The sequence below is a fragment of the Fibroporia radiculosa genome (assembly GCF_000313525.1).
Source record: "Fibroporia radiculosa TFFH 294 genomic supercontigs, scaffold2492, whole genome shotgun sequence".
Taxonomy (NCBI): domain Eukaryota; kingdom Fungi; phylum Basidiomycota; class Agaricomycetes; order Polyporales; family Fibroporiaceae; genus Fibroporia; species Fibroporia radiculosa.
Genome location: NW_012133351.1, coordinates 20,168 through 47,511, shown reverse-complemented (window position 1 = coordinate 47,511; position 27,344 = coordinate 20,168). Strand labels below are relative to the sequence as shown.

At 49.4% G+C, this 27,344-nt stretch overlaps 12 protein-coding genes across 12 annotated transcripts; 7 read left to right on the top strand and 5 right to left on the bottom strand.

The window, feature by feature from the left end:
* Positions 1 to 854: 854 nt before the first annotated feature.
* Positions 855 to 1,433, bottom strand: FIBRA_03953 (uncharacterized protein; the record flags this gene model as incomplete). Its single annotated transcript, XM_012325775.1, has 4 exons — positions 855 to 977; positions 1,032 to 1,124; positions 1,195 to 1,259; positions 1,307 to 1,433. 4 exons carry the CDS (start codon positions 1,431 to 1,433, stop codon positions 855 to 857), a joined length of 408 nt encoding a protein of 135 aa, XP_012181165.1.
* Positions 1,434 to 2,001: 568 nt separating this feature from the next.
* On the top strand, positions 2,002 to 5,848 carry FIBRA_03952 (uncharacterized protein; the record flags this gene model as incomplete). Its single annotated transcript, XM_012325774.1, has 12 exons — positions 2,002 to 2,046; positions 2,105 to 2,153; positions 2,209 to 3,378; positions 3,429 to 3,874; positions 3,933 to 4,035; positions 4,094 to 4,227; positions 4,283 to 4,573; positions 4,625 to 5,002; positions 5,061 to 5,402; positions 5,455 to 5,606; positions 5,656 to 5,693; positions 5,745 to 5,848. The coding sequence occupies 12 exons, from the start codon at positions 2,002 to 2,004 to the stop codon at positions 5,846 to 5,848; spliced, it is 3,252 nt and encodes a 1,083-aa protein (XP_012181164.1).
* Positions 5,849 to 6,471: 623 nt separating this feature from the next.
* On the top strand, positions 6,472 to 7,514 carry FIBRA_03951 (uncharacterized protein; the record flags this gene model as incomplete). Its single annotated transcript, XM_012325773.1, has 3 exons — positions 6,472 to 6,975; positions 7,030 to 7,196; positions 7,256 to 7,514. The coding sequence occupies 3 exons, from the start codon at positions 6,472 to 6,474 to the stop codon at positions 7,512 to 7,514; spliced, it is 930 nt and encodes a 309-aa protein (XP_012181163.1).
* Positions 7,515 to 7,947: 433 nt separating this feature from the next.
* Positions 7,948 to 13,280, top strand: FIBRA_03950 (uncharacterized protein; the record flags this gene model as incomplete). Its single annotated transcript, XM_012325772.1, has 18 exons — positions 7,948 to 8,848; positions 8,896 to 8,937; positions 8,994 to 9,502; positions 9,561 to 9,840; positions 9,897 to 9,979; positions 10,022 to 10,180; positions 10,239 to 10,641; positions 10,699 to 10,853; positions 11,705 to 11,852; positions 11,909 to 12,048; positions 12,103 to 12,195; positions 12,248 to 12,490; positions 12,543 to 12,558; positions 12,623 to 12,732; positions 12,785 to 12,862; positions 12,916 to 12,976; positions 13,038 to 13,162; positions 13,221 to 13,280. The coding sequence occupies 18 exons, from the start codon at positions 7,948 to 7,950 to the stop codon at positions 13,278 to 13,280; spliced, it is 3,606 nt and encodes a 1,201-aa protein (XP_012181162.1).
* Positions 13,281 to 13,781: 501 nt separating this feature from the next.
* FIBRA_03949 (uncharacterized protein) lies at positions 13,782 to 14,627 on the top strand (the record flags this gene model as incomplete). The annotated part of the gene is made up of 7 exons (XM_012325771.1): positions 13,782 to 13,838; positions 13,893 to 13,905; positions 13,986 to 14,068; positions 14,130 to 14,205; positions 14,262 to 14,374; positions 14,431 to 14,516; positions 14,570 to 14,627. 7 exons carry the CDS (start codon positions 13,782 to 13,784, stop codon positions 14,625 to 14,627), a joined length of 486 nt encoding a protein of 161 aa, XP_012181161.1.
* A 443-nt stretch (positions 14,628 to 15,070) lies between these two features.
* Positions 15,071 to 15,770, bottom strand: FIBRA_03948 (uncharacterized protein; the record flags this gene model as incomplete). Its single annotated transcript, XM_012325770.1, has 5 exons — positions 15,071 to 15,111; positions 15,167 to 15,282; positions 15,336 to 15,425; positions 15,478 to 15,622; positions 15,686 to 15,770. The coding sequence occupies 5 exons, from the start codon at positions 15,768 to 15,770 to the stop codon at positions 15,071 to 15,073; spliced, it is 477 nt and encodes a 158-aa protein (XP_012181160.1).
* Positions 15,771 to 15,971: 201 nt separating this feature from the next.
* On the top strand, positions 15,972 to 17,303 carry FIBRA_03947 (uncharacterized protein; the record flags this gene model as incomplete). The annotated part of the gene is made up of 2 exons (XM_012325769.1): positions 15,972 to 16,460; positions 16,524 to 17,303. The coding sequence occupies 2 exons, from the start codon at positions 15,972 to 15,974 to the stop codon at positions 17,301 to 17,303; spliced, it is 1,269 nt and encodes a 422-aa protein (XP_012181159.1).
* Positions 17,304 to 19,543: 2,240 nt separating this feature from the next.
* FIBRA_03946 (uncharacterized protein) lies at positions 19,544 to 21,039 on the top strand (the record flags this gene model as incomplete). Its single annotated transcript, XM_012325768.1, has 3 exons — positions 19,544 to 19,662; positions 19,714 to 19,843; positions 19,903 to 21,039. The coding sequence occupies 3 exons, from the start codon at positions 19,544 to 19,546 to the stop codon at positions 21,037 to 21,039; spliced, it is 1,386 nt and encodes a 461-aa protein (XP_012181158.1).
* Positions 21,040 to 21,279: 240 nt separating this feature from the next.
* On the bottom strand, positions 21,280 to 22,627 carry FIBRA_03945 (uncharacterized protein; the record flags this gene model as incomplete). The annotated part of the gene is made up of 5 exons (XM_012325767.1): positions 21,280 to 21,935; positions 21,986 to 22,164; positions 22,224 to 22,381; positions 22,444 to 22,545; positions 22,607 to 22,627. 5 exons carry the CDS (start codon positions 22,625 to 22,627, stop codon positions 21,280 to 21,282), a joined length of 1,116 nt encoding a protein of 371 aa, XP_012181157.1.
* A 332-nt stretch (positions 22,628 to 22,959) lies between these two features.
* Positions 22,960 to 24,274, top strand: FIBRA_03944 (uncharacterized protein; the record flags this gene model as incomplete). Its single annotated transcript, XM_012325766.1, has 7 exons — positions 22,960 to 23,088; positions 23,153 to 23,172; positions 23,221 to 23,292; positions 23,347 to 23,544; positions 23,843 to 23,962; positions 24,013 to 24,109; positions 24,170 to 24,274. 7 exons carry the CDS (start codon positions 22,960 to 22,962, stop codon positions 24,272 to 24,274), a joined length of 741 nt encoding a protein of 246 aa, XP_012181156.1.
* Positions 24,275 to 24,584: 310 nt separating this feature from the next.
* Positions 24,585 to 25,285, bottom strand: FIBRA_03943 (uncharacterized protein; the record flags this gene model as incomplete). The annotated part of the gene is made up of 2 exons (XM_012325765.1): positions 24,585 to 24,638; positions 24,695 to 25,285. The coding sequence occupies 2 exons, from the start codon at positions 25,283 to 25,285 to the stop codon at positions 24,585 to 24,587; spliced, it is 645 nt and encodes a 214-aa protein (XP_012181155.1).
* A 345-nt stretch (positions 25,286 to 25,630) lies between these two features.
* On the bottom strand, positions 25,631 to 27,326 carry FIBRA_03942 (uncharacterized protein; the record flags this gene model as incomplete). The annotated part of the gene is made up of 9 exons (XM_012325764.1): positions 25,631 to 25,755; positions 25,814 to 25,873; positions 25,921 to 26,023; positions 26,084 to 26,140; positions 26,198 to 26,299; positions 26,361 to 26,398; positions 26,456 to 26,945; positions 27,005 to 27,100; positions 27,177 to 27,326. The coding sequence occupies 9 exons, from the start codon at positions 27,324 to 27,326 to the stop codon at positions 25,631 to 25,633; spliced, it is 1,221 nt and encodes a 406-aa protein (XP_012181154.1).
* Between the last annotated feature and the right edge of the window lie 18 nt (positions 27,327 to 27,344).

Here is a 27,344-nt window from a genome sequence, read left to right as displayed (position 1 = left end):
CGCGGCCGAACAGGCACACATGTCCAAAGTCATCGAGAAGAAACAGGCTAGTCCTTGTGTCTTGCATACCGTGACCTCGCTGTGACCATCGTCCCTCTGCAGATGCAAGACTTCCTGCGGATGTATTCAAATCTTGTAGAGCGATGTTTCAACGCCTGCTGTAATGATTTTACGAGCAAAGCGCTCTCGTCAAAAGAGGTGGGTTGTTTTGTCGTCTCTCAGGGTCGCCGTCGTTCAGCAAATCTCCGAATGACCAGGAGCAGTGTGTGATGAACTGCACAGACAAGTTTCTCAAGCACTCTGAACGCGTTGGGGCTCGGTTTGCGGAACACAATGCTGGTATGTTCTTATCCATAATGCTGAGAAGGTTAGGATTGTTTTAAGTCCTCTTCACAGAGGCGATGAATGGCTCAACAAGCAAATGAGCCAATCGTCGTCGTATCACGCCTCCTTGGGATCTTTTGCTACCGTCTATAATATTATTATGTGTTATCTCATCCTAATACACAACGCCTTGTCGAGCCGGGCTGCCAAACCTTTCTCGTTGACTGTGAATCCATCAGTAGACAATGCAGAACATTCGTATGCGATCGACCGACTAATCGCCTTCCTCGTGTTCCAGAGTGGAAATTCGTGTTCACAAGCTGGTCATATATTGTCATTATTAGTGACCCAGTCACACCAGTCAGATATTGGCAGATTGGTCCGTGGAGCCAATGTTTCCTGTCTCTTCTCCTATCTGATCTAACCATTTTGTGACAAACTTGGCGTGCGCCCCGTAGTTGATTGTGGTGTTCAGCACGTCGCTGATGGGGAAAAATTCATCACTGCATTCACACATCACACCACCACACTCACCGTACCATACCCTCGGAGTCGATGAAGAAGGTGACGCGTGCGTCGGTAAGGCCCATGAGACCTTTCCCAACCTGGTACGCTTTGCGTGCCTCTCCGCTCGTGTCGCTCAAGATGGGATACTTGGCACGCGTTGTCAATACCTGATAAGACATGTACAGAGGACGCTCTCTCACCGTAAGCTTCTCTTTCTCCACGAAAGCCTTCTGTTTCGCAACTGGATCCTTGCTGATGCCGACTATTTCCACTTTAGCGCGTTTGTATAACTCCTTTTCTGCGTTAGATTAGCGTCTGAGGGACCAGACTGGCCCGTGGAGTCACGGATCACAGAACTCTAACCTGCAAGGGCATCTCGGAATTGGCAAGCTTCCCTCGTACAACCGTAGGACCCTGGTTCGAATACTCTGCTAGTCCGAATCAACAGTCCGGCATTTGTGAGAATCATTCATACCGGATTCAGGATAGAAGAACAAGGCGATGGGTACTCCATTTGCACCAGGTGTCATTACGTATGTCTCACCGTTGGCGTCTGGGAGGGAAAGTGGTGGACCATGCTGGTTGATGAGCGGATGAGACATTGTAGGCCACGGGTGGTTAAGAGTCGAGGAAGATGATAGTAGCACTCGAGTAGCCGTGGCTTCGCGTAGCCAAGTAATACTCAAGACCACGAGGGCTTCCCGTTGTTATGTACCTGAAAGACACGCAGACCTTGATCCCGCTAGAGAATCGAGATACATTCAATCAGTTGCGGCCAGAGACATTCATAATTACACTCGGTAAAGAGCTCCCACTGGTATTAAACATTTCGTGTAGCTCACACCAAAATCATGTCGGCTAGTACACACGGACTCAAAAACTCGACGAAAGCCTCACCTAATCTGAGTTAATTGTGAGAGAAGTACCCGCGATATCAAATTTATCAGGGGGGGGGAATAGCTGGGAAGCAACCTATACAACCGATGGCAGCTTGTAAATACTCTGCGACGAGGGGCGCGGCAAAGTGACAGAGAATGAGGTTGGAATACGTGACGTAATTAAATAAATAGGTATCTTGAAGTAGGTTGCAGTAGTATATCTGTCATTGTTGGAATCCTTGGTCTGGCGCTCAAGCGGTGGCGCCGCAGGCCCAGCTTAACTTTATCGCCCATGTCCTCTGAACTTGAGCGATACGTTAGTGATAACTCTTTACGCGTTCGTCCCTTTATACAAGACTTTACCACTGAAGGCGCTAATTCTAGTTGCTGTGTAGTTCTTCGGTGTATCCGACCGGAGTATTATTGACTATGTCATAGCGTCAGGTGGGATTGATCGCTTCACATTACATTGCGATGGGCTAATATATCCCCACTTCAGCCTCGTCCTCAAAGTCTCCCGAGTCTCTATTCACTGCACTTAACGCTTCCGGGCTCCCAGACACACCCGACGCGCACCAATTCGCTCAAGACGTGTATTCTCGTGCGCCTCGAAAGTCTAAGCACAAGAAGTCTTCAGGTGCCTCTCGGAAGCAGGAAGAAGAACGATCTAAGCTCCTACAGTCCCAAAAGTATAGCTTTTTGCTTGAAGATGACGACGGGCAAAACGATGGCGTAAGTTTCGATGGTCAGACGAAGGTTTCGGGACGGAGCAGTGCGAAAGAGAAACGGGAGCGCCACAGTCGTAAACGCGAAAGCGACGCAAGAGATTGGGAGAGTGATGAAGAAGACAAGCTGAGCAAGAGGCCTCGATTGGACGATGTGGAACATAGACGTGGGGAGGATGATGATGACATGGATATTGGTCAACACGAAGGTGAGGAGGCGAGGAGAGAGCGGCAGCGATTAGACGATCTCAAGGAAAGGGATGAGTTTGCCGAGCGTGTCAAGCAACGGGATAGAGAGAAGACGAAGCGTGTCATAGAGGATCGGTCGTCAAAGGCCACGGGTGCGGCAGCTGAAGCAGCAGAGCGTCGACGACTAGCCGATGATGGTCTCGCGCGAGAGCTCGCCATGCCATCTCTTCGTGAACACTCTCGACAGGAATATCTATCCAAACGCGAGATACAACGAATCGAGCTACTTCGCCGAGAGATAGCGGACGATGAGGCTCTCTTTGCTGGGATGAAGATATCAAAGCGTGAGCGACGGGAACTCGAGAGGAAGAAAGAGCTTCTCAGACTTGTCGAGGAACGGCTGAAAATTGACGACAAGTGGGAAGGCTATCAATTACCGGAAGATTATATCACGGAGCAGGGTAAAATCGACAAGAAGCGGAAGGAGGGGGTATTATATCAGCGGTACGAGGAGGCAAAACCCAAAGATGACCAGTTCACCACTGATGTCGATCAGTGGGAGGCGGCGCAGACCAAGCATAGTACGTTCAAGACGGGTGCAATGGACAAACAAGAAATCGTGGAAGACTATGAGTATGTTTTTGATGAGAGTCAGACGATTAAGTTTGTTCTTGAGAGCACTATGGGAGGTGAGGGTCAGATGAGTGCGGCGGACAAGCTGCTTCAGCAGCAGATTGATGAGGCGGAGAAGCGCGGTAAGTACTACCTTCACTCGTCTACTTTCAGTGTCTCACTCTTTTCATAGCTCAGTCAATAGATGAGACTCGTAAATCCTTGCCGATATATCAGTATCGTGAAGAGTTATTGGATGCCATTAAAGCGCACCAGGTGCTGATTGTGGTCGCAGAGACAGGCTCAGGCAAGACAACTCAATTGCCTCAATATCTTCACGAAGCGGGTTATACGGCGAACGGTCAGAAAGTTGGATGCACGCAACCACGACGAGTCGCAGCGATGTCCGTGGCCGCTCGTGTAGCGGAGGAAATGGGGACAAAGGTAGGGTATGAAGTGGGATATTCAATCCGGTTCGAAGATTGCACAAGCGACAAGACCGTGCTCAAATACATGACCGATGGTATGCTACTTCGCGAATTTCTGACCGAGCCGGATCTGGCTGGGTACTCTGCGCTGATCATCGACGAAGCACATGAAAGAACGTTGAGTACGGATATTTTGTTTGCACTCGTGAAGGTCTGTCGACGTTATTTGACATATCTGTCTTAGGGCTTATATGTTCTGTTTGTTGAAGGATATTGCGCGGTTTCGGCCTGAACTCAGATTGCTCATCTCTAGTGCAACTATGGATGCAGCTAAATTTAGCGAATATTTTGATGATGCCCCGGTCTTCTACGGTAGGGATTTTACAGTGTCTTATATACTCTTTTAGTCTGACACTAGATGCTTATGCAGTTCCTGGACGACGATATCCTGTTGATATTCACTACACACCGCAGCCCGAAGCAAATTATTTGCATGCAGCAATTACCACGGTCTTCCAGATACATACGACTCAGCCGAAGGGAGACATTCTCGTTTTCTTCACCGTCAGTATCCATATCTGAGTCAATCATGGTGTTTCTCTACTGACGTCATGTGCAGGGCCAAGACGAGATTGAAGCAGCGCAAGAAAACTTGCAAGAGACTGCGCGGACATTGGGGAATAAGATTGCAGAGCTCCTCATTTGCCCCATTTATGCCAATTTGCCAAGTGACATGCAAGCCAAGATATTTGAACCAACTCCGGAAGGTGCCCGGAAGGTCGTTTTGGCGACTAACATTGCGGAAACTTCTATCACTATTGACGGTGTCGTCTTTGTGATTGACCCTGGTTTCGTCAAACAAAATTCTTACAATCCGCGGACTGGAATGTCCTCATTGGTTGTAGTCCCGGTGTGTTCTCAATCACATGTAGTTATACCTTCAGTTCTGAATTGTTCCTAGTGTTCGCGTGCTTCTGCAAATCAACGCGCGGGTCGTGCAGGCCGAGTTGGACCAGGAAAGGCCTTCCGATTGTATACCAAGTGGGCATACGCGAACGAATTAGAGGAGAATACTGTTCCAGAGATCCAACGCACGAATCTAGGAATGGTAGTTCTCCTCTTGAAATCCCTCGGCATCAACGATCTCATTGGATTTGAATTCATGGATCCGCCTCCAGGAGAGACGCTCATGCGAGCATTAGAGCTACTATACGCGCTAGGTGCTCTCAACGACCGCGGTGAACTTACGAAACTTGGCCGGCGTATGGCTGAATTTCCGGTCGATCCCATGTTGTCCAAGGCAATCATCGCGAGTGAGGACTATCGGTGCACAGATGAGGTACATATCGGGAAGCCTTGTCGCCTGGGTATTGACGGACTGACATATGTATACCCAGGTTCTCACCATTATTTCGATGCTACAAGAGTCCTCGTCACTTTTTTACCGTCCAAAGGACAAGAAACTGCACGCCGATCAGGCGCGACAGAACTTTGTACGAGCGGGCGGCGATCACTTTACGCTACTGAATGTATGGGAACAATGGGCGGAGACAAACTACTCGCAGCAGTTTTGTTACGAGCAGTTCCTGCAGTTCAAAAGTCTAAGTCGAGCTCGGGATATACGGGACCAATTGGCTGGCTTGTGTGAACGTGTAGAAGTGGTGGTCGACAGCAATCCCAATTCTAATGATGTCACACCAATCCAAAAAGCTTTGACGGCGGGATATTTCTATAACACCGTAAGTTTATGCTCATTATGTTATCTCGTTCGTGGTACTGAAGTAAGTACAGGCTCAGCTGCAGAAGAGTGGCGATTCGTATCGAACGCTAAAGACGAACCAGACCGTTTACATTCACCCGTCGTCGAGTCTATTTCAGATTACTCCGCCCGTGAAGACTGTGTTATACTATGAATTAGTGATGACATCGAAGTCCTATTTGAGGTACGTTGTCAGATGTCTCCTACTCACATTGCGTCTGATGAATTCGCAGGCAAGTGATGGAAATCAAGCCCGCCTGGTTGCTTGAGGGTATGTGAACTAATCATATTTTCTGTAGTTGTTGCTTACTTTCTCCTTCAGTTGCGCCCCACTACTTCAAAGTCGCGGATCTAGAACAGCTGGCAACTGGCGACAAGAAAATGCCCAAGGTCATCGGCAGTGCTGGGGAAAGGGTGCGAGCGTAGATTTATTTTATCCCGACTGCATCTATATGTATACTAGTGCTTTGTGGATAATATTTAGTCCCTGTATTGTTGTGTTCTTCAATCCTCTCCCCAGAGTCTCCGAAGATCCCTTGCTCGGAGAGCAGGGTTCTGCAGTGGTCCCGATCAACTTCAAGCGAGTCGAAGCTTGAAGCACAAAATCGCGTCACCGAGGGAAGATGTTGAGCGCTAGCGTCCTCGTGGTTCAGTGTTCAACGTCGTTCAAGGTGACCTTGACTACCTCCCATCGATCACAACAAAGAAACGACTGTTTTCTTGCAGTGGAAAGACATCGAAAAGATGCCAACTGAATAGGGTAAATCCTTCCTCCCTTTCGAAATGAGCCAAAGGCCCTGTCATTTCTTCGTAATGATCCCGCCTCTGGCATCTCCAATTATGGGACGATCCGGTATATGTTTCAACCCGTAATATGATTGTCTTTTGCCATACTTATCGTATTTGCCATAAAGAGACGAAATCGATTATCCGTGACGGTGGCGATCATCACCACGGCATGGCATCACAGATAATCTTTGGTGATTATGCTGTGATCGAACTGAGGCATAGCGACTTTCGCAGTAATCGCGCCACTTCACTTCACTACTATGACTACACCCACGTCCGAAGGCTTTGCCCCCTACCTCGTACCTGCCGCGAGAAAACCTTGCCAGACGTATTACAAGATCTTCGGCGACCTCACGTCAGGCATCACTCCCCTCATTGCTATCCATGGCGGGCCCAGTGTAGGGCATAGCTACTTTATGGTGCTGGAAGATCTCACATCGGCATATGGCACCCCTGTCGTCTTATATGATCAAGTTGGTTGTGGTAAATCGACGCATATTCAAGAAAAGAATGGCGATGTCGACTTCTGGACTCCCCAATTCTTCCAGGATGAATTCCATAATTTGAGGAAGCACTTAGGGATTGAAGAGTACAATGTCTTGGGGCACTCATGGGGCGCGATGTTGGGGATGATGATCGCGACTCACCAACCACAGGGATTAAGACGGCTAGTGTTGGCGTCTGGGCCGGCAGCGATGGATGATTGGGTGCAAACGCAGAGGAGATTGCTTAGGACCCTGTCGGAGGGGGTGCAGGCATGTATTGTCTATCGATGCAGAAATTGTATGATAGTTTCTCATGGGTCACGAACCGCCTAGCGAACGATCTCTGAATGCACGAGCGCCGGGACGACTGCTTCTCCGGAGTACCAGGCCGCATTTTTCGAGTACTTGAAGTCTTGCCTGTGCAGGGTGGTTCCATTTCCACAAGAGCTTCAGGATGGGATCGAGGAATTACAAAAAGATCCCACCGTCTGTGCTACTCTGTATGTACAGGATACTGTTTCATGCATCAAGGTTACTCACACAGGTGTTTTCTGTACAGGTTAGGCCTCGATGATTTCGAAGTCACAGGGTCGATGAAAGATTGGAGTATTGTTTCAGAGCTGCACAGGATCAAAGTCCCCACGCTGCTCGTAAATGGGGCTTTCGATCAAGCGCAGGACAGCGTGCTTGCGCCAATTTTCAGAGAAATACCTAAAGTGAAATGGTATACGTTCTCGCAGAGTGCGCACATGGCACATCTGGAGGAGAGGACGAAATATAGGGAAATTGTTGGAGAGTTTTTGACACAATGCGAATGAGTGACATGTTGGGAATCCGTGTATCGACGTAAAAGCGGCGCCGTAAATTCATTCGAATATTGTCGATTGGGCAGAAGGTGTCAGAGTTGCTCTCAAGTGTATGCACAGTACGTGTAATATATTTTCATTTGGATATATACGCTGTGTGAATTGTGCACGCGTACTTCGAGCAAGAGCTCGCTTTTCGCGACGGCGGGATATCTCGAGTCTATTGAATCTTGCAGTGCACGAACTTATCGGGCGACAGTGCGGCCTGGTCGCGACGCGACGCGTCGCCATTAGCGCTGGAAGTGACGCGCGCCCACGTGAGGGCGTGCCGCCTCGTGTGTTCAACTTCGACTTGTCGCGTTCGACAGACAAACCTCCGCGTTCACCTCAAAGGTCGGTCTATTTTTTTCTGGCTCTGGTCGCCATTATTTTCCGTATCAACCTCATGCCGGCTTCCTTGTCACCTCCCCGCACATCACCACCACTCACCCCCCCTCAGACCGTCTCTGATGGCTTCCAAACGTCCCCCGCTTCGTCCGATGATTCATCGTGTCTAGAGCTCTCATTTGTTTACGAAGTCAACGCTCAAGGTGACTATGTTCGCATATCTAAGGGCTCTTCGAAATCATCGTCGCCTCCCACTCCGGAACAGTCTCCAAAACTGGCCCAAGCTTCGCCACCCAAGGTATCCTCGCCGGCCCAGCAGTACAAACCACCTCCGCTCTCAAGATCAGAGAGTCTTCCCGCTAGCTCACTCGATCCTACACCGTCTACCGCCCCTCGATCCTTCACACGGGTAGCTTCAGGTCCTATTCATACACCGGCATCCTCGTCGTCTCGAAGTAGCTTTACCCCACTTTCTGTGGGTGGAGCTCTGCACAAATCTGGAGGAGCTCGTCGTGTAAGGCTTGAGGCGTATCATGAAACGGATGCCCTCGTACGCCCCCCGCCTGTTGATGAGAAAGAGAACGTTCGCAGTTCGCTTCAATCTCATACTCCTCTAAATCGGCCCATCATTCCCATTCGTCAATCGCGTAGCGCCAATAAAAAGTATGGGATCGAGAAGATCGTCGAAGAACAGATTCTCGAAGATCAGGACGGTTTTACCGATGCTCGATCACATTCTGCCACTACTGGCAGACCGCGCCGCTCTGCGAGTCTTAGCAATGCGTCTGGAACAGGTTCCAACCAAGATCCGGGTCAAGAGTCGAGGCTTTCCAATGTACAGTTCTACCAACAACAATACAATCGTCCTGGGACAAGCTCGGGAATGGCGAACAAGTTGCCTGGCCGGGTAACAATCGAGGAGAAGATACGCCAAGAACGTCAGATTGCTTTAGAGGAAGGTGCGTTGAGCTAGATTACGCGTTGCAATATTCTCACCAATGTTAAGGGTATGCTCGACGTGAAGCAGAGGAGCTCGTAGAAGCTGAACGTACGGGTTCATTGTTTAGTATCGCAGGCATCTCCCGTGCTTATTGTTGAGTTTAGGGAAAGCCCAGTCATCTCGTCATTCGCCATCCCCGACCCACGTATCTTCATCGCATATCCGGTCCTCTTACACTGGTCATAATCGCAGAAATTCTGATACGCTCCGGTCCCTCGCAGACCCACAGCCTGGTTCCCCAACAGTGGTTGAATACTCTCGCATTTCTCCTCCTGATCTCAGTTGTGCACCTCCCTCCGCCTCTAGTCTTTCGTCTATCCCCAGTCTTCGACATAGAAGGAGTCCTACTGTGCCTGAGCCGCCTACCACGAGTGGGGCAACGGCACCTTCGAACGGAATCGTGGCGAGTGCTGGCAAGACATGGGCCGCTGGGGACGGACGAGAGAAGGAACAGGAAGATCCATATGACTCTGCTGCGCAGGCGCGAAGTCTGCCCGCGTTGCCCTTGCCTCAGCTACCTGCTGCAGCTCCCGCGAAGCAGACACAGGTGGCACCTGCCCAACCGTCGCAGGGGCCAGCGCCTGTACCCGACGTTCGATCGCGCAACATGGTGGTATGTTTATTTATTCAAATGAGAGTGGACGCAGTTTATCGATAGCTGACTTGTACAGGTCAACAAGAAAGCATATGCACGGTTAGATATGATTGGTAAAGGCGGCTCGTCCCGGGTTTATCGTGTGATGAATGGCGCGAATGAGATTTTTGCGATCAAGCGTGTCTCCTTGGACAAAACTGATGCCGAGACTATGAATGGCTACATGAACGAGATTGCCTTGCTTAAGCGGCTGGAGGGTAACGGCAGAATCATTCGCCTCATTGATAGTGAACTCAAGGCCGGTCCTGGTGGGTCCAAGGGCCACTTAATGCTCGTTATGGAGTGCGGCGAGATTGGTTAGTGGTCAATAAAACTATCCTGTGAGTATAGCCAGCTAATCTATTGCATACAGATCTCGCACGACTGCTGCAGGAACAGCAAAAGGAAGCTTTGGATCTCGTTTGGATTGCTTACTATTGGAAACAGGCAAGTTCAGTGCAAGGGGCTGAAATTGACAAGCTAATTCTTTCCCTTTAGATGTTACAAGCCGTGCATGTCATACACGAGGAGAAAATTGTGCATTCTGACTTGAAACCTGCCAACTTTGTACTTGTTCGCGGTCAGCTGAAATTGATCGACTTTGGCATAGCCAACGCGATTGCGAATGACACAACCAATATCCAGCGAGACCATCAGGTACGTAATGGCCAACTCGTCTATCGATCAGCCGTTATTGATAAATATGGTTTTGCAGATCGGGACCGTAAATTACATGTCTCCTGAAGCAATAGAGCTCCCCGATGGGATGCGTCGTTTGAAAGTTGGCCGGCCAAGTGACGTCTGGTCATTAGGTTGTATACTGTACCAGATGGTTTATGGACATCCACCGTTCCAACACCTTTCAGTATATCAGAAGATGAAGGCCATTCCAGATGGGACACATGTTATTGACTTCCCGGAATATTCTACGCCGTCAATTCCGCCATCGCGCTCGTCAGGATCAGACGGTCTACATTCTCCTCGGAGACTCGACCATTTACGCGTACGCGTACCGGATAGCGTCATTGCAACGATACGTAGCTGTCTTGCCCGAAACCCTAAGGAGCGCATGGCGATTCCTGAGCTGCTTCAACAAAGTTGGCTAGTGACTGGTGCTCGTGAGTGTGCAGCACATTGAAGTTTTAGAATATTTCTAATAAATTACCGGCCCGTAGCTGAGCCCTCTTCCCTACTATCTGCACCCCCTCCATTCAAAGAGGATGAGGCAATGATCAATCCATTTTTTATGCAGCAGTTGTTAAATTATGGAATTAGCCTTGGCCAGCAAGGCCGGGAGATGGACAGTGACGAATTACTACGGGAAGCAGAGGTACGGAAATCTGCTTGAAATTCAGACGTAGTTCTAAAACTAATTGTTGGACACACAGCGGTTGGTCGCCGAACTGAAAAGCGTACAAGTCAATAGTGCCCAGTAGTGATGGTATCCATCCATGCTTCGCGTTCTCCACCTTGCATTACACACGGCGGGGTATCTAGTGCCCCTCATCAAGTTGGTACACGTTCCCACATTCAATTTATCTCATCGCAATGCGACAACACTGTCCACCGTCACTGTCGACAGACGGCGCTCCGGGCGACAATACGAAAATAATATCTGAGCATCTGCAACTCGGAGTTTGATTCCATGGACGCCCTGTATTCTACTCCTAGATCCGTCCGTGCATTGCTGTTATGGCTTTCATGTTATGTTACCACATGCTCCAGTCCAGTTGCATTGTTCTCTTGGCATTTAGTAGCATCGTCAGCTTTACATTACTTCGTATCTTCATCGTCGCTTTCTCATATGCACGTATCACACATGTACATTGATCATACAATCTGCCGATACAGGTCGGTTTGTACTGCCTAGCAATGTATTTATTACTTTCGATTTCGGGGATTTATTTACAATAAATGATTTTGCGTATATTGATTCATAACGTCGGCCTTTTCGGGCAATCTCTCATCGGATTCAGGTCGGAATCCTGTTTCGGGCGGCGTCGAGCCTTGTAGTCTAGTACAAGTAATGCGTTCAACGAAGTTCAAGAATAAGTACACGGACCCGACTCGAACGTGAGGCCGAGGCCGACCTTCGTTACTTGTAAGCTGAGCCGAATCTAGCAATATATAAGGCTATAATCGCTCCTCGCGCTTATTTGTTTCGCTAGTGGCCACTGGCAGATACTCGAGGCCTTCGAGATCTTGAACATGGTCGGTACATGGAGTCCTATGCGTCTAGGTCTCAGCCAGAAAGTGATTCGCGCGTTGAATACACACGCTCTTCACCATAACGTAGCGGTTCCGCAGTTGAACAGATCCTACTTATATGGTGAGACTCATATAACAAGGGGATCATAGCTGTTCTGACTCGTACTGACTACGTAGTTCCAACGTCGTCCGATCGTATGCTGCAGAAGTCCCTATCAACCAACACGGATATCATTATTTATGACTTAGAGGATAGCGTCCCTCCGTCGGCTTCGGACAAGGATAATGCTCGTGAACGGCTACGAAATCTGTTCAGCGTGCGTATCATGGGCGGCTAATTCTTCAGAAAAACTAACTACCGACAATACCAGAGGCCTGCTGCAGAGCTCCCTCGGCCGGAGCGCGTTGCTGTACGGTTGAATTCCATCAACACGCCGTTCTTCCAGAATGATATTGCACAGGCTGTATGTGATCATACTCGGGTGGGTTTCGCTGCTGGTGCTCACTGAAATCAAGCTCAGAATACCCTCAATAAGGACAATTGTAATGCCTAAAATCCATTCCGCACAGGACCTACATCACGTCTCCCGTGAGATATATGCGGCGACACAGTTTTATGGTGTGCGTAATCCACGGGAGCAGCCTGTTTGCATTGTTGCGAGCATTGAGAGTGCAAAATCGATGATTAATCTTCGAGAGATAGCTGCATGGCAATCTGAGCATGGACCTGTGTTAGGTGTGACATTGGGAGCGCTGCTTGTATGTGGTCATCTCCACAATATGTTAGAAGCATCTAATCTTTTTGTTTCAGTTTGCTGCAGAAGATTGTGAATATCTTGGTTCTAGTATACTACATTGTAGTCTGTAAAACTGAGTGTTGGCCCTTGTTAGATTGTGCAGACACTTCCATAATACGGACAAAGTCGCGTCAAGAACTGCTTTACACTCGGTCGCAGATTGCCATAACTGCGAAGGCATTTGCTTTGGACGCTATAGACATGGTAAGATGAAGCTTCTCATGGAACGGGAGACAACGCTCATACGCCGTTACAGGTTTGCGTCAATTACAAGGACCTAGATTATCTGAAAGTGGAATGTGAAGACGGACGACGGTTAGGTTTCAATGGCAAGGTGCGTAATTCGTACTCAGCGGATAATCGTGTTATAATGTTCAACTCTTACAGCAAGCCATCCATCCTACTCAGGTGGACATCATACAATCGACGTTCGTTCCTGATCAGAAGGGTATGGACTTGCGACTTCTCACTCCAATAAGTTTCCGAAATTTGTTTTTTCTCTCTCTCAGAGATTGTACGGGCAGCGAAAATCTTGCACCGAATGAAGCAAGCGCACAGCTCTCAAAAGGGCGCTATAGGGCTTGAGCTAGAAGGAGGTGGGAAGGAGATGATCGATGCACCCATGATTAAGCAGGTGAGCTTGGCGTGCATCTCAGTATATAGTTGTCTGATAAACGAGATCGCTCTAAAAGGCAGAAAATGTTATTCGGATTGCGCAAGCTGCTGGACTGAAGATCCCTGATGTAGAGTGATGCCTAATTTGACAATCGTTACCTCAATGGATCCCTTATTAATATTAGGGAGTAGATACTTATGATGTTATTGGCCAATATTGTATAGGTCCAAGTCACATTGGACAACGGGAAAAGATATATTTCTACACGGCACTTCCGGCACAGTTTGCGGCGCGCACGGTTCAAATTGAGAGCATGATCAGTACATGAGCCGAGCCTTCAGATAGTACTGATATTATATAGCTGCTGAGCAGAGACGGCTACATATGCATCAGAGATGGGCATGCACATACGCAATAGTAGCCACACACCACATCATAGTCAATTTCAAGTTCAATCTCAAAGCTGCGAGTTCAGAATCCGTCCGCCTCGATCGTCTGTTCATTTCAAGCTCCGACCTACGGACTAAGTTACCATTTTGGGTACAGCTCATTTCTAGGCCACCTTGCGGAGGGACAACCTGTGTCTTTATTCCGCGCACTCTATTCACTACTTTTTGTCGCCACTCCTCCTTTCATTATGTCTGTCTGTCCACCATATGCGCCCTTCTTTGGGTTTGGGGGGGTAGCATCTGCCGTGAGTAGCAGCGTATTATCTGCTTGTGAAGACAGCTAACATATTGTATGGCAGATGATCTTTAGCAGTGGGTACCGTCTGAACGTGCATGAAGTGCTGGAGATTGCTAATATGAAATGGCGTTGCGTAATCATCGACTTCATTCAGCTGTTGGCGCAGCGTTTGGGACATCGAAGGCAGGCATTGGAATTGCAGGACTTGGGACATTCAAGCCTGAGTTAATCATGAAGGTGTGTTCAGCGTATTGAGAGACTGAATTCGTCGTCTTACGTTTTGTCATCACCTTTTCAGTCTCTCATTCCGGTGGTCATGTCCGGCATCATTGCAGTGTATGGACTGGTCGTCTCGGTGCTCATCGCTGGTGGACGTGAGTTCATTGTACATGATCTCTAGCTGATAATTCACCCATGTCCTATTCTGAAGTACGACCGAACGATTACTCCTTATACGCTGGCTTTATCCACCTAGGTGCTGGTCTTGCTTGTGGGCTTACTGGGCTAGCCGCCGGCTACGCCATCGGATTTGTAGGCGATTCGGTACGTTGGCGCTGTCATTGATGATGTTTTAATCTTATTCCTGGTACGACGCATAGTGCGTACGTGCATACGTACATGAATCAAAAGTATTTGTGGCCATGGTATTGATCCTGATCTTCGGAGAGGTGTTGGGACTGTATGGGTACGTGAAGCGACGTTCTACCAGCGCCCATGTTATGCTGATTTTTTGCGTAGACTGATCGTGGCTCTTATCATGAATTCTCGAGCAACGGAGGCACCATCATGTACATAATGCTTGTTGTAGATTCCAAGAATTCGTGGTACGGTGGCTTTGCTACATGGCACGGACGTATGAGAGATGCATCGTAATTACATGCGTCATTAGCATGTGCTTACGGAGCTTCTCGGGCTGCAGACTTTTATGAAGTCAGTTATTGTAATCAACTGGAGTTCAACGTTCCGGTGTCCATCATCATAGCCTAACGTTGACATATTTAAGAAATAACGAGGATGATGACTCGTTTTCTCCTGCGACCGTGAGGTTGACTTCAAGTGCCGCGCGGATACACATGGAACGTATGTGTTATGCTCCGTACTTACGTCGCTTCCATGCACGGGTTGTGGCAACTCGCCAAAAAAAGTTGAAGGCGGTTATTTCAGTAATATTGCATCCAGAATTACACAAAGAATCATACACATATGACTAGACCGAAATCTCAAGGATCATCGCTGTAATTAATTAATGGTATCGCCTCCTACTCTTACTAGGACCTCGGCTATCACTTCTTGCGCGTTGAGAACTACGTCCTCTGTGCTCTTTCGAGGACTCACTGCCCGAAGACGAACGAGAATCGGAATCGGTATTCGACTCTGAGTCAGAAGAATCGCTGTCACTGTCTGAATCCGAGTCAGTGTCGCTCGAACTATTCGAGCCGGACTCTGATGACCTTTAGAATACAGCGATAAGTGAGTGATACGTATGTGATCGACTTGGACATACCGTCTCCGTTTCTTTCGGCCGTCTTGGTTCTCGTCTTCTTTCTCCCTTGCCTTCTCCTTTGCCTCCAATATACGATCCGCTGTCCCAGTCCTTCGATGCGTAATGTCAATAGGGGGACATAGATCCAGATCAAGACACCAACTTCTTCGTGAATTCCTCTGGAACTTCAACAGAAGGTTTTCCGTCTGCTTTCAGCTTCGCAAGCACGCGTGGGTTCTCCAATTGCTTTGTACGTGAGGGACGTGAGATATATGGACGCGAAGACTTGCATTCATAGGTGAAATGACCTGAAATCGAAACATCAATTTAGAGTGCTTCGAGTTGCATACATCATCCTGTTTGTCGCTCACCTGTCCCCAAACATTTCTGGCACACAGTAGAGGCTGTGGGGCGAGGATTATTGGCGGAACGACGATGTGGAGCGAATTTAGACATGGACCCAGTAGAGGCGGGTCGATAATAGGCGAGGTCGGTTGAAGACTTGTCTCCGAGTCAAACGGCGCGACTTCAGCTTGATCTCAGGTCAATTTAGACGCCAAAGATCTGGTAAGTACAGTGGCTGGAAAGTTGACCCCAGGTCCCTTTCCCTGATACGCTTCCGAATCCACCACTGTCACAGCATTAATTCCCCAAGAAATGGGCGGAAATGCGTTCAATCAGACTCTTTCCTCTGCCATCTTCCCTCGCATGTCACCTGAATGCTATCAGACCCTGAAAGCTGCTCTCCTTCCCTACGTTCAGCCACTTTACGAATTAGTCGCCGTCCCAAACGAAGCTCCAGGAAAAGCCGATCATGGCGATATTGATTTTGTGGTTGCTCATCCCAAACCTGGGACCTCCTTGGAATTAGTGAGACAAGCGTTGAAGGCGACTCATAGCCTGCTGCAGGAGGGGAATCGCACCAGCAACTTCGCAGTCTCGACTACTGCCTTTGATCATGTCTATCGTGCATCTGAGCATGGTAGAGATGACTTTGAAACATTTTACCAGGTTGACGTGAGCGTATGTGCGGATAAAGGAGAGTGGGAGCGCACTGTGTTCTTACATTCATATGGAGACCTTGGCATGATACTGAGTGTACTTGCGCGAGCCGCTGGTCTTTCTCTTAGCGTGCACGGGTTGAAGGTGAGCCTTATGCCTGCATATAATGCATACTGCTGCTGGAGATTAACCACTTGTCCCTTATAGCTCCTCGCTCCTCTCCCTACGAGTCCTCCAGTGACCTTTTATCTGTCATTCTCCTTATCCCAGATTCTCGAGTTCTTCGGGCTTTCCCAGGACAGGTGGACAGAAGGTTTTGCCACAGAGCAAGAAATATTCGAGTGGATCGCTTCTTCTGTTTTATTCCGTCCGCATACAGTCGCACCCGCGGACAACGGCCACACGGCGGGTCGAAACGGTCGGAAGGTGCGATTCATGTATCAGAATTTTCTGGCGTATGCTCGCGACCTTGCTCATGCGAGGCCGGCCGCGGCACAGCCGAGTGTCGTAGTCAGCCTTTCTGAGGGGGTGGCTCGGTCTCCCATACGTGCTGGCATCACCGCGGACGACGCGCTCCGTTTCTTCAGAAAAGAGGCGGAACATGCCGCCCTCATTCGGTCATCAGATATCAAACAACACGCGAGGGAGGTATTCTCCGGTAAACTCCTCGAGGGATGGACGGGCATGCGCGGGCTGCCGGTGAAGTGGCTGATGGATACGGCACGAGAGCGGTTGGAGCAGGCTCACGCGCAGACTCGTCCTGAGGATTACAGGAAGGACGTTTCGCAAACCGTAATTTTCGGCCATGACCTCCTTGGGAAGGAGCCGTTCGTCGTCTCCTCCTGGGAGCTCGCTCTGTGGTCGATGTCTATGTCCGAGGTACGTTCTTTCATTCTGCAGATTCAGGATGACATGACACGAGCTGGTACCTGTGAACGGAATTGGGAGAAGGAGCGATCTCGGAAGGCTAAGAAACAGGTGTTATGAGATGCCACACGTGTATACATTGTCATTAAATCCAAGGAACTGATATTCACCTCACATCTGGCTTCAGAATCCATAATTGATAAGGTGCTAGTTAGTGGCGAAGTCCCAGGATCAACCTAGGACCAAGTGTACGTAGCACGCTGGTTCGATAGATATCCCACAATCAGTAAGGAGCTTACTGGAGTGCGTAGTGCGTATCGTATCTCCACCGTCCTCAGCTTGAGTCACGTCGCGACTGGATTTCTCCCAGTATACTAGTGGCTGCTGACATGTTGCTCTCCCCTATCGCTGTCTTCGGGCTATTGATTTGCTTTCAAATCTGTCCAGACATACCCTGAGAGATATTGTGGCCAATGTCTTAGGTGATGTCTTGGGTAATATTATGGCTTATGTCCTGGATCTACGCCTTGTTGTGCTACGTTAGATGGTAACCGGTCGATCGTATCAGGGTGCGCACTTGCTGAGAGGTGAGGTCTAAGACCCAGACGTTTCGGGAAATTCGCTGATTTTGCGGTATTTGTAGTATTCTTCCCATCAAAATTTGGGAGGGATTTTTTGATGTTGTATGAGAGGAACACCAAATGTTGAAATATTGTACCCTCGTTTGCAGGGAGTCGCACTTTCCTTCTTCGCAGATTATACCTCCACAATCGCGACCAGGTCGCGCAACTGGCGCATGTCATGCATCATCGCCGGCATTGGTGGAGCATGTTCAGTGTCAGCGTGACTATGCAATCAGCCCCTTCTGGACATTCACAACTAGAGTCGCGGGCAGGCTGAGAAGGATGGAGCGTCTAATCTTTTGGCGATATACCCCCAGCTTGAGGGCTCATCTAGTACCCAACGTACGTTAACGTTTACCACTCGATCACTCGCCTCACTCTCGACCTTGTCTTCTTCCCAGACCCTAGTCTTTGGGCGCCTCCTATATTCTCTGCCTACACTCGAATGACTTGGATGCTGAGGGGTGCGCTTTCGCAAGACTGATCCCGCGGATCCATCGTCAACTCTAGCGCCTTTAGGCCGTAGGAAGTTTAGGTACCTTAACATTGAAGGGGGCGTACATATTGGCCCAGTCATTGAGTTGCTCGACAGGACGGGATTGTGAGCACAATTGGAAGCGATATCTGTTGGCCACTGGATGTCCCTCCAGACGGCGTACATTGAGATATCAAAGTCACAAAGACTGCTTCAATCTACGGGTAATGTGATTCGCAAGTTGACCACATCGATACGCAGCCTAATGTTGTTTTCTATGACGCGTACGAGTATGTATGTCAAGGGAGTCAAGCTGACCTGGAGTGGGCGACCATCCCACTGACTGCTACGTATAGGTGTTCCCACTTGGATCTCACTCAATTCGTCTCGTCTTGCAAGCTCGCTTCCTAGTGGACGGTCGATCAATGCCTATAATTCTATCCGATATAACATTTCGGACCATCAAATACGTTCTCCTTGGCCTAGATGCCCGCAGAGAAGAGCTGCTGCGATTTGAGCCCGTTATGAAAACTCTATGCCGGAAGTACTGTCCATCGATGAGTGATGCATTGTCATCTCGGCCCAATCTCCAAGTCGCCGAGTGGAAGCTGTGTGTTTCTCGGACCAGTGCGCGCGTTTACGAGGAAGAATGGGCTAGAAAAACATCACCTGAAATTGCAGGATCGAAGAAGGATCTTGAGATATGTATTGTAGTCAAATACGCACTGAGGGGTTTACCTGTTTACTAGTAGAACCAGTGTTATGATCTTTGATGGTTTGCAGGCATATGATATCTGACACTGACTGCTCACCGAAGGAGACATAGCAAGAGCAGCCATCTGGTAAATGAGACGGTGGTGGATGAAGGGCTCAAGGCTCAATTTTATTGAGTACTCCCCGGGCGTTGTGTATAGCTTACAGAGGGTGAACCAATGCAAATGATTGGATAGAACGAACTCTACAAGGGGGTTGTCGGATGCGGCGGTCGGCTTGCGCAGAGTGCGGGTCGGGTCGGTGACACAACACGGACATAATTTAGAGTTGCGCTTGGCGTGTGCTGACGCAGTCACGCACCGGGGTCCGGCGCTGGGTGATGGAGACACGGAGGCTGCTTGACGCCTCGTCCCGGCACCATGCCTCACTCTCCCGCTTCATAAGCCTCCTCTCTTCCTCTTCCTATATACTCCACGGAATTATACCCTTGCACACAACTCACTCTACATTACCGTTACTGCCACATTCATCCTTCTAGCCACACGACCATGGCCCCACCAAACAAGGAAAAGCAGGCCGCCATCCTCCAGCAATTCCGGCATCAGCTGGAGCAGGAGGATCTCATGCATGATGACGACACTATCGGCACCGACGATGCCACTCTCCTGTATGCTCAGACTTAGATTCACAAAGTCGTTGCTTAACGTACATGTGCCAGACGCTTTCTGCGCGCCCGTCAATTCGACATCAAGGCAGCGACTACGATGTGGATCAACTGTCAGCATTGGAGGAAGACCGTAGATGGTATAGGAATTGACAAACTCTACAGGCAGCTTGATCCATACGACGTACGCCAGCTCTTCTTGTTACGTCCTTCCCTGTCTTACGTTCACACCTCATGGATCAGTACCCCGAGCGCGACAGAGTCTTCGAATGCTGGCCCTTGTGGTTCCATAAAACTGACAAGAGAGGCCGACCACTGAACATCCACCATTTTGCTGGGATTAACATGCCAGAGCTGTACAAGCATGTCACTCCCGAGAAGTTCTGGCAAACGATCGTTGTCAACGCGGAATCACTCACTCGAGAGGTGCTCCCTGCGTCCGCGCGGGCTGCCGGCCGGCAGATCGATGGGACATTTGTCATCGTGGACTTGCGAGGCTTTGGCATTGGTCAATTCTGGCAGATGAAGAATCTCGCGCGCAACTCGTTCCAAATCTCCCAGGACTACTTCCCTGAGACGATGGCGCAGCTCGCCATTATCAACGCGCCTGCGTCCTTCACGACGATTTGGTCATTTATCAAGCCATGGCTCGCGAAGGAGACTCTTGCGAAAATCGACATCCTCGGTTCAAATTATAAGGAAGTACTTTTGAAGCAAATTCCAGAGGAGAATTTGCCCACCAGTCTCGGCGGGACATGCACATGCGACGAGTTAGGTGGTTGCAAGCTCAGCAATGCAGGTCCTTGGATGGAGAACCGGAAGGAACGAAGAGAGAAATGGCTCAGAGGCGAGAGAAAGAGGATGGGGCTTGGGATGGAAGGTGAGGACGAGGACGACAGCGTCGCCGTTCAGCACGAGCTAGAAGAGGTCCGCAAACAGCAGGATGAGGTGGCTGAGCCGAACAGGCACGTTCCTAGCCATGAGTCCCCGAGCGATACGAAACAGAACGCGGAAGTTGAAATGCACACTGGCACTCGCACTGTCTATAACAAGTCGACAGAGGTTGTGGATGAGAGCGGAAGGACAGAAAAGAAGCTTGCCTCCGTGTCCCCAGAGAGCTCGCTAGAAAGTACGACCGGCCCGCATACGCCCACAACCGACCGCGACTCGGCATCTTCCTTCGAAGATGCTCGCTCGAGCTTCACAGAGGACACTCGCTCGAATCATTCGGCAGAAAGCAGGGGGAGCAAGGGTCGAGGGAAATTTAGATTACCAAAGCTAAAGCTGGGCAAGAAGAGCCGCGAGCAATCAGACACGGACTTGTACAAGAACCTTCCGGAAGCGAGAGAGGTACAGACGGACGACATAGTCTCGCGGTGAGCTGTACGATAAACATTTTGGCTGTGGGCCATTACTTGCACTTCGCGCGATATTTTTATTTTGGTAGAACGCAACCTCGTATATATACGTACCCCATCCCTCATTCATAAGTAGGTCGCATGTATCCTGTAGTCTACCGCGTGGTCCAAATTGTACGCAATAGTGTAGTGGACAAACAACGATCAAACTAATTGAAGAGAACGTATGGAAGATTGAATAGGATACTGAATGTACAGCGTCTCAGAATGTCGGGATATAGTCCTGTATCCTATCCCTGGCATCCTGCGCGATGCACTCTGCAATCCACGCCAGACTTCGAATCTCCTGCTCCTTCAGCTTCAAATATGCATAGAACACGCCATACTGAAATTGTTGCAGGAACGCCATCTTGTTCAAGTGGACCTCGTATGCAAAGAAACGATCCTCTAGTTCTCCTGCGGCGCCCAAGTCCTCCAGTCCGTCGCCATAGTCTCCTAATAGACGGGCAGTGCTCTCGCTAGCGCCGCCGTTCTGCGCACGGGAAGATCCGCCGGGGGACGATTCGAAGAAAGCTCGGTACTCGGAGACGCCCTCGCAAGCCTGGCGCACTTGCTCTACGTCGTCCGCGCGTGCGAGCGCGTTGTTTCCTGCGGGGAACAATCGACCAATAGCGGGGAAGAGCTTCGCACGGCGCTCCTTAGACAACTCTGTGCCGAACGAATTGATGGCAATGTTAATGGAGCGGCGGTCAGCCTCGAAGGCGAGAGTCCGCTGCATGACGTCGGCAGTAGGTCCACCAATGGAGGTGCAGAAAGTGTAAAAGTCTTCGAGGTAAGCTTTGTACAAGGTGTTACGGATGATCTCAATGTTGAGATCATCTAGGTCGGCTGCGCTGAGGCATTCTCGGAAGTACGGTGCTGGCGTGGTAACTCAGCGACAGTGCACGGATAACAAGGTATTCACGTACCGAGAGGTGTCTCAATAAGAGCAGTCCGGTACAGTTCTTCGACATTAGTTGCGACGCAGAGGGCAGGAAGTGTTTCAAACACTCCGAGTGGATGGCATCGCTCTAGAAGCTCCTGTGTGTTTCGTTCGTGCAGGGTTCCGGTAATGAGCAGGATCACATTGTCGATCATATACGCGTACCTGAAGCAATTTCCACAACATTGAGAACCGTCAACAACGACACTTGCACAAACACGCACGTTATGTAGTCAAAGAACTTGGACAGCGGTGCAACAGAGTTGCTACGAAGGTAGTTGAACTGGTCGACAAGAATCTGAGTCGCTTTGTCCGTGATGGTCGATGTTGAGATAGGCAATGGCTCGTTGGCGAGGAAATTGCCATAGTCCGTCGCTGACAGCTGGGTCCGGAAGTCTGTAAGGGATCAGGGCGATGCCTCCAACAGATAACAGACAAATACACGCCTTCAATCGTCTCGCATTGCGTCAAGTTGTTGTAATGGCCCTGGTTGAGAAGTCCTGCTTTGTATCCCCTGACGATGCCTTCGAGGAATCCAGCGTTCACCTAGCATGTATCCCTAAGTAAGTTGAGTATTTCTGCAGAGTTTTGACGAATTAGCTCGTACATTAAATAGCAGAGCTTCCATGATGATAATGAGGAACGCAGGAACGTGCTGCGGCTGCGACGAACCCGCCCTACTAGTACTTACAAGCTTCAAGCCTTTCAAGAAGTGAGCCAAATATCAGTGGAGGGGCTATTGCCATCTATGGTATCAAGGTTCGCACACCCCAATTCGATGCCCGACTCCTCCCCGAAGCTACAGGCCGTACTTAGCGGACCTAAGCGGCCTTCCTATTGACATGGCATCCGACCTATCCCAGTTCCTTTGCTTTAATATTTTGCGTATGTTGCAATAGCTTGAGCTTGTCCAGCGAACTCTTCAATAGCGCAACAGTCCTGACTACGCAAAGCTGCGAGATGGATATCACTTCCAAGAGGACGACCAAACTATCTGTGCCTCATACCTACGACAAAGAAGTCACTCTTGTTGGTACGCTCGAACAACTAGCACCTGATGAGCCTACGCAAGGGCGTAGAATCGCCTTAGTATGTCTATCAACCTACATAGGCATTGTAGCATGTCCTAACGGCTGGGTTATGCAAATCATAGATACTACACGGTTCCATGGGGTCAGTCGCTTACCGAAACCCGTAACGCAATCACTCATTTGGCACCAGACACAAAGACTACTTATTTCAGAAGCGTCTCGGTCTTAAGTTACCCATAGATTCCTTCCGTTTTGATTTCACGTACGTACCTAGCTATGTACTTACACCAGCTGTTCTCAACTACACTGATCCCAGTGGTAGCCACGAAAGCTCTGGACAGTGGAGACTGGGAAAAATAGAAGGGGACGCATTCGACATCCATGTTGTGGCGGAATATCTGAATCGACGATACGGGTATATGGTCGACCTGCTAGTCGGACATTCGCGTGGTAGTGTCGCAGCTATGATTTGGCTTTGTAATTATCCGCAAGCTGCGACCAGAAGTGTGAGGGGGTATGTGAACGTAAGTGGTCGTTATAGAATGCATGTGAGTGATCTGCTCCTTGCGATCATGTCGTTACGAGATCCTCACTCCGGCATAGCTATATGGTACTATCTCTCCACTGTCTAGGCCTTGAATAAGTATTCTCAATCCTAAGCAGAGGTAATCAGCAAACCAGAGCATCTGCATCAACTTGAAACACAAGGCTATTATGAACTCACGGGTGTCGTAGCGCGAAAGCCATTCTCAGCCAAGTAAGCTATTACTACGTAATCAGTCAGTTGCTGAGATTGAGCTGTCACGCGCTAGAGTCACCAGTGAAGATCATGCTGAATTTGCTGGCGTCAATACTTCAGTAGTATGGGATCGCTTTCCTGCAGGAATCGACGTGCTTACAATGCACGGCCTGATGGACGCGGTGGTACCACCGTACGTCTCTACTTGAACCCTTCGAATGCGTATCTGATGGTGAACGTCAGTTTTGATGCTGTGATATATGCACAAGCCTACGGCGCGCGTTCGCCTGGCACGCATAATTTATATTATGTTGAAGACGCAGACCATAACTTTACTGGGGTATGTCGTCTTGCAGATGCTGCTCTTAGCGTTTTCAAGTTGGACTTAAATTTGATCCAGATGGCGGATCAAGTTGTTGCCACGATTCGTGAATGGTTTGACATGCTAGAGCGTAAGGAACTTAGAACTGGCATTTGGCATACCGGTGTTAAGCCGAAATTGTAGCACATTAGTAATATCAAGTATACGCGTACATCATCTCGGATGGAAACATACCGGCCCATAAGGCAGGTTCGACAGCACACAGCGTAATCAAATGGAATGACTTGGACGTAGTGTCAGCGATCGTGATCAGATGCAACTCGTGAACGTGAAGGCGAGGAGATGGCCAGGCAAACGATACTTCACGGTTGTTCGACGCGAGCTGGGGTGGTCAAGGAGCAAATAGCCACACCGTGAAGGTTCTAGCATGCTGTATACCAAAGTATCGAAGGCCAAGACGTGGAAATACACATGCCCCGAGGGTTGGTAAGCCTCATTTCTTTTTGACTGTCTTTATCCTGACTCTTTCCTCCCCCACAAAAATCCCCTGATATTGATGGCACAATGAGAGCGGTTCGTCTGCAAGGCACTAATATTGCATACCTTGCCCTTATACGGTTCTGGTGGCCTCCACTTCCTGACCTTCGCCGCGAAGAGCCCCAACAAATGCTTGTCCGTGCAACTAAGCATGATCTTCGTCGGGAGTGGTACTTCGGCCTTGATGTGATCGGGAACGGACACGAAGACGGGATGCGAAAAGCCGAGCTTCATGTTCAGTCGCTGGCCGCTGCGGCCGTCACCTGCACCTCGTGGATCTGCTTCAAGTGCAGCACGATATCCTACACCAACGAGATACAGTGGCACTTTGAAACCCTCTGTCATCCCGACGATGGCGTTGTAAATGAGTGTTCGTGTGAGTCCCCACATGGACCGCTGCTTCTTCTCCGAGGCATCTGCGACAGTTAATGCGACGGTGTTCGTGTCTGTGAAGGACAGCTCCATATAAGGTTGGAGAGGAACAGATGTCGTGCCCAAAGGTCCCTGCACACAGAGGGCAGTGGATGACGGTGTCAGCGTTACGCCAGCTGGGAAGGATATTGGGGTTTTGCCAATGTTGGAGACATACGCCGCCGATGCAGACGCCGATGAGCTGAAGGAGCGCAATGCATGCTGGAGTTGTTGTCGGATGATCATAGCTTGGTTGTAACAGCTGAACTAACCTCAGGCTCACACTAGCAACCTGGACCAGGACACGGACGATGCGTCGTGACACAACGACGTGACAAGCGCGTCGAATACGTCACACTCACATAACACGTCCAAGCTGAGCGCTGCGCGTCGAACTTGATGAACGTTCAGTACAATCTAAGGTCTCTTGCAATGTCATGGTCATCAGTTGAGAAGAGCTGTTCATATTGTACGGATCCTCTATTGATTTCACGGCACTCCAGCATGGAATCCCCACGTGTAGAACACCGTTTTACATTCCGACGGGACTTCGAGCCCACTACCTGCGACTGCAACTGCAACTGCAACTGCTTACGACAAGGATGCGCCTACCAGTGTTGGGGCAGCACATACGCCGTTTTTCGTGCGAATTCTGTGAACGCTTCTTGTGACAGGGTTGATCCATGCAGCTTCCTTTGTTTCCAAAGTAGTAAACCCTGGAGAAATTTCAGGTAATCACACACAAGATCGGGATGTAGCTTTACTACGACGAACCTGGCTGTATAGTCTCAAATATTTTCTTCTTCGGATTCAACTGAGATAGTGGTGTCGCATCTGCCATACGATAAGTATGAACCAAGCAACGATAGAAGGGAACCCACCCTCAAAATCCGGCCCTTCAAAGTAAACCTTGTCTCCAGGTTTTGAATCAGGAGGCGGTCGGATGAGCTCGATACCGCCCTCCTTGCCATCTTTGGAGGTTGCCTTAATTTTATTCGTGCGTTAAGAGGGCATATGCTTGAGTCATAGTAAACTTGAACGTACGCATAGTACCATGGCGAAGCTCTTCACACCACGCATGCTGGCAGGTTTCAAGTTGCACTGTTCAACCCATAGCTTCAGAAAAGGCAAGTGCTGGCGTAAAGCATTCAAACATACCACACCGACGAGTAACCTGTCACGCATCTCCTCAATGGGGATGTAATTCACAAGGCCCGATACTACCGTTCTTGGTCCAGTCTCCTCGCCGAAATCAATTTGCTAACAGAAATGAGAAATCCAATCAATGGAAGAGCTGGAATTCAGTGAGCATTTATCATACCTCAACGTACAAACTATCCGCGTCTGGATGCTTCTCGACTGCGGTCAAGACAAGACTAGTCAATTAGGAGGTAGAGGCCATCTTGAGATACGTACTGTCAACAATGTGTCCCACTCGAAGATCGATCATGGAAGGGACAGGCTCCCCCGCCCCTTCATCTGCAGCAGACGAACTACTGTTACCACCTGCTGCTTTCTTCTTGCCCGTATCTACCGTTCCCTCTTGTGTTTTTTTCTCCTTTTCCTTCTTCTCCTTTTTGGGTACCTTAGCCGCGCCCCCCGCTATCTTGCCGCTTTTCTCGACGGCAGGAGCAGGAGCAGAGGCCTCTTTACCCTTCTTCACCCTTGGAGTCACAGGTACTGATGAAGCCTCTTCCGATACATTGCTGGCTATCGCTTTCTCTTTCTTCTTTGGCGGATCAGCTTTCCGCTCGGCTTTGGGAGTATTTTCTAGGTCAAACGTCACGACCGAGAAGGCGGGAGAAAGAGCGGATGCTGCTTTCCTCACTTGAGGCCGCGATTGGATGTGATCAAAAAAGCGAGTTAATGCAGGATAAGAGAAATATTGCGGTGCTTGCAGTTGCGACTGTCAGTCTAACAACATCAGCAGAAAAACTTGGCTTTCGTGACGCTATCATTACTCACGTATACAGAGTGCAAAGCACCGTACAATGCAGTGTCGGCGGCAGTCAAGTAGTTGCCGACAAGATATGTACGAGACAGCAGCAGACTGTCCAGATCCTGTAACAGAATATCAATGAAATGTCACGCAGTGAATACACATGCCTCATTCCTTCAGATTCTGCGGCTCGGTGACATCTCCCTGTGCTATCTTATTGAGCCATTCAGCTACTTCGACCTTGTCCTTCTCGGTCTTTCCAAGCTCAGTACTCCCGTCCAACGTAATTTGGGACACCAGATCTCCAAGTGGTGTGGGTAACTTAGCAAGCACTACTGTAGAAGTCATAGTCTTTGTCCAAGAAAC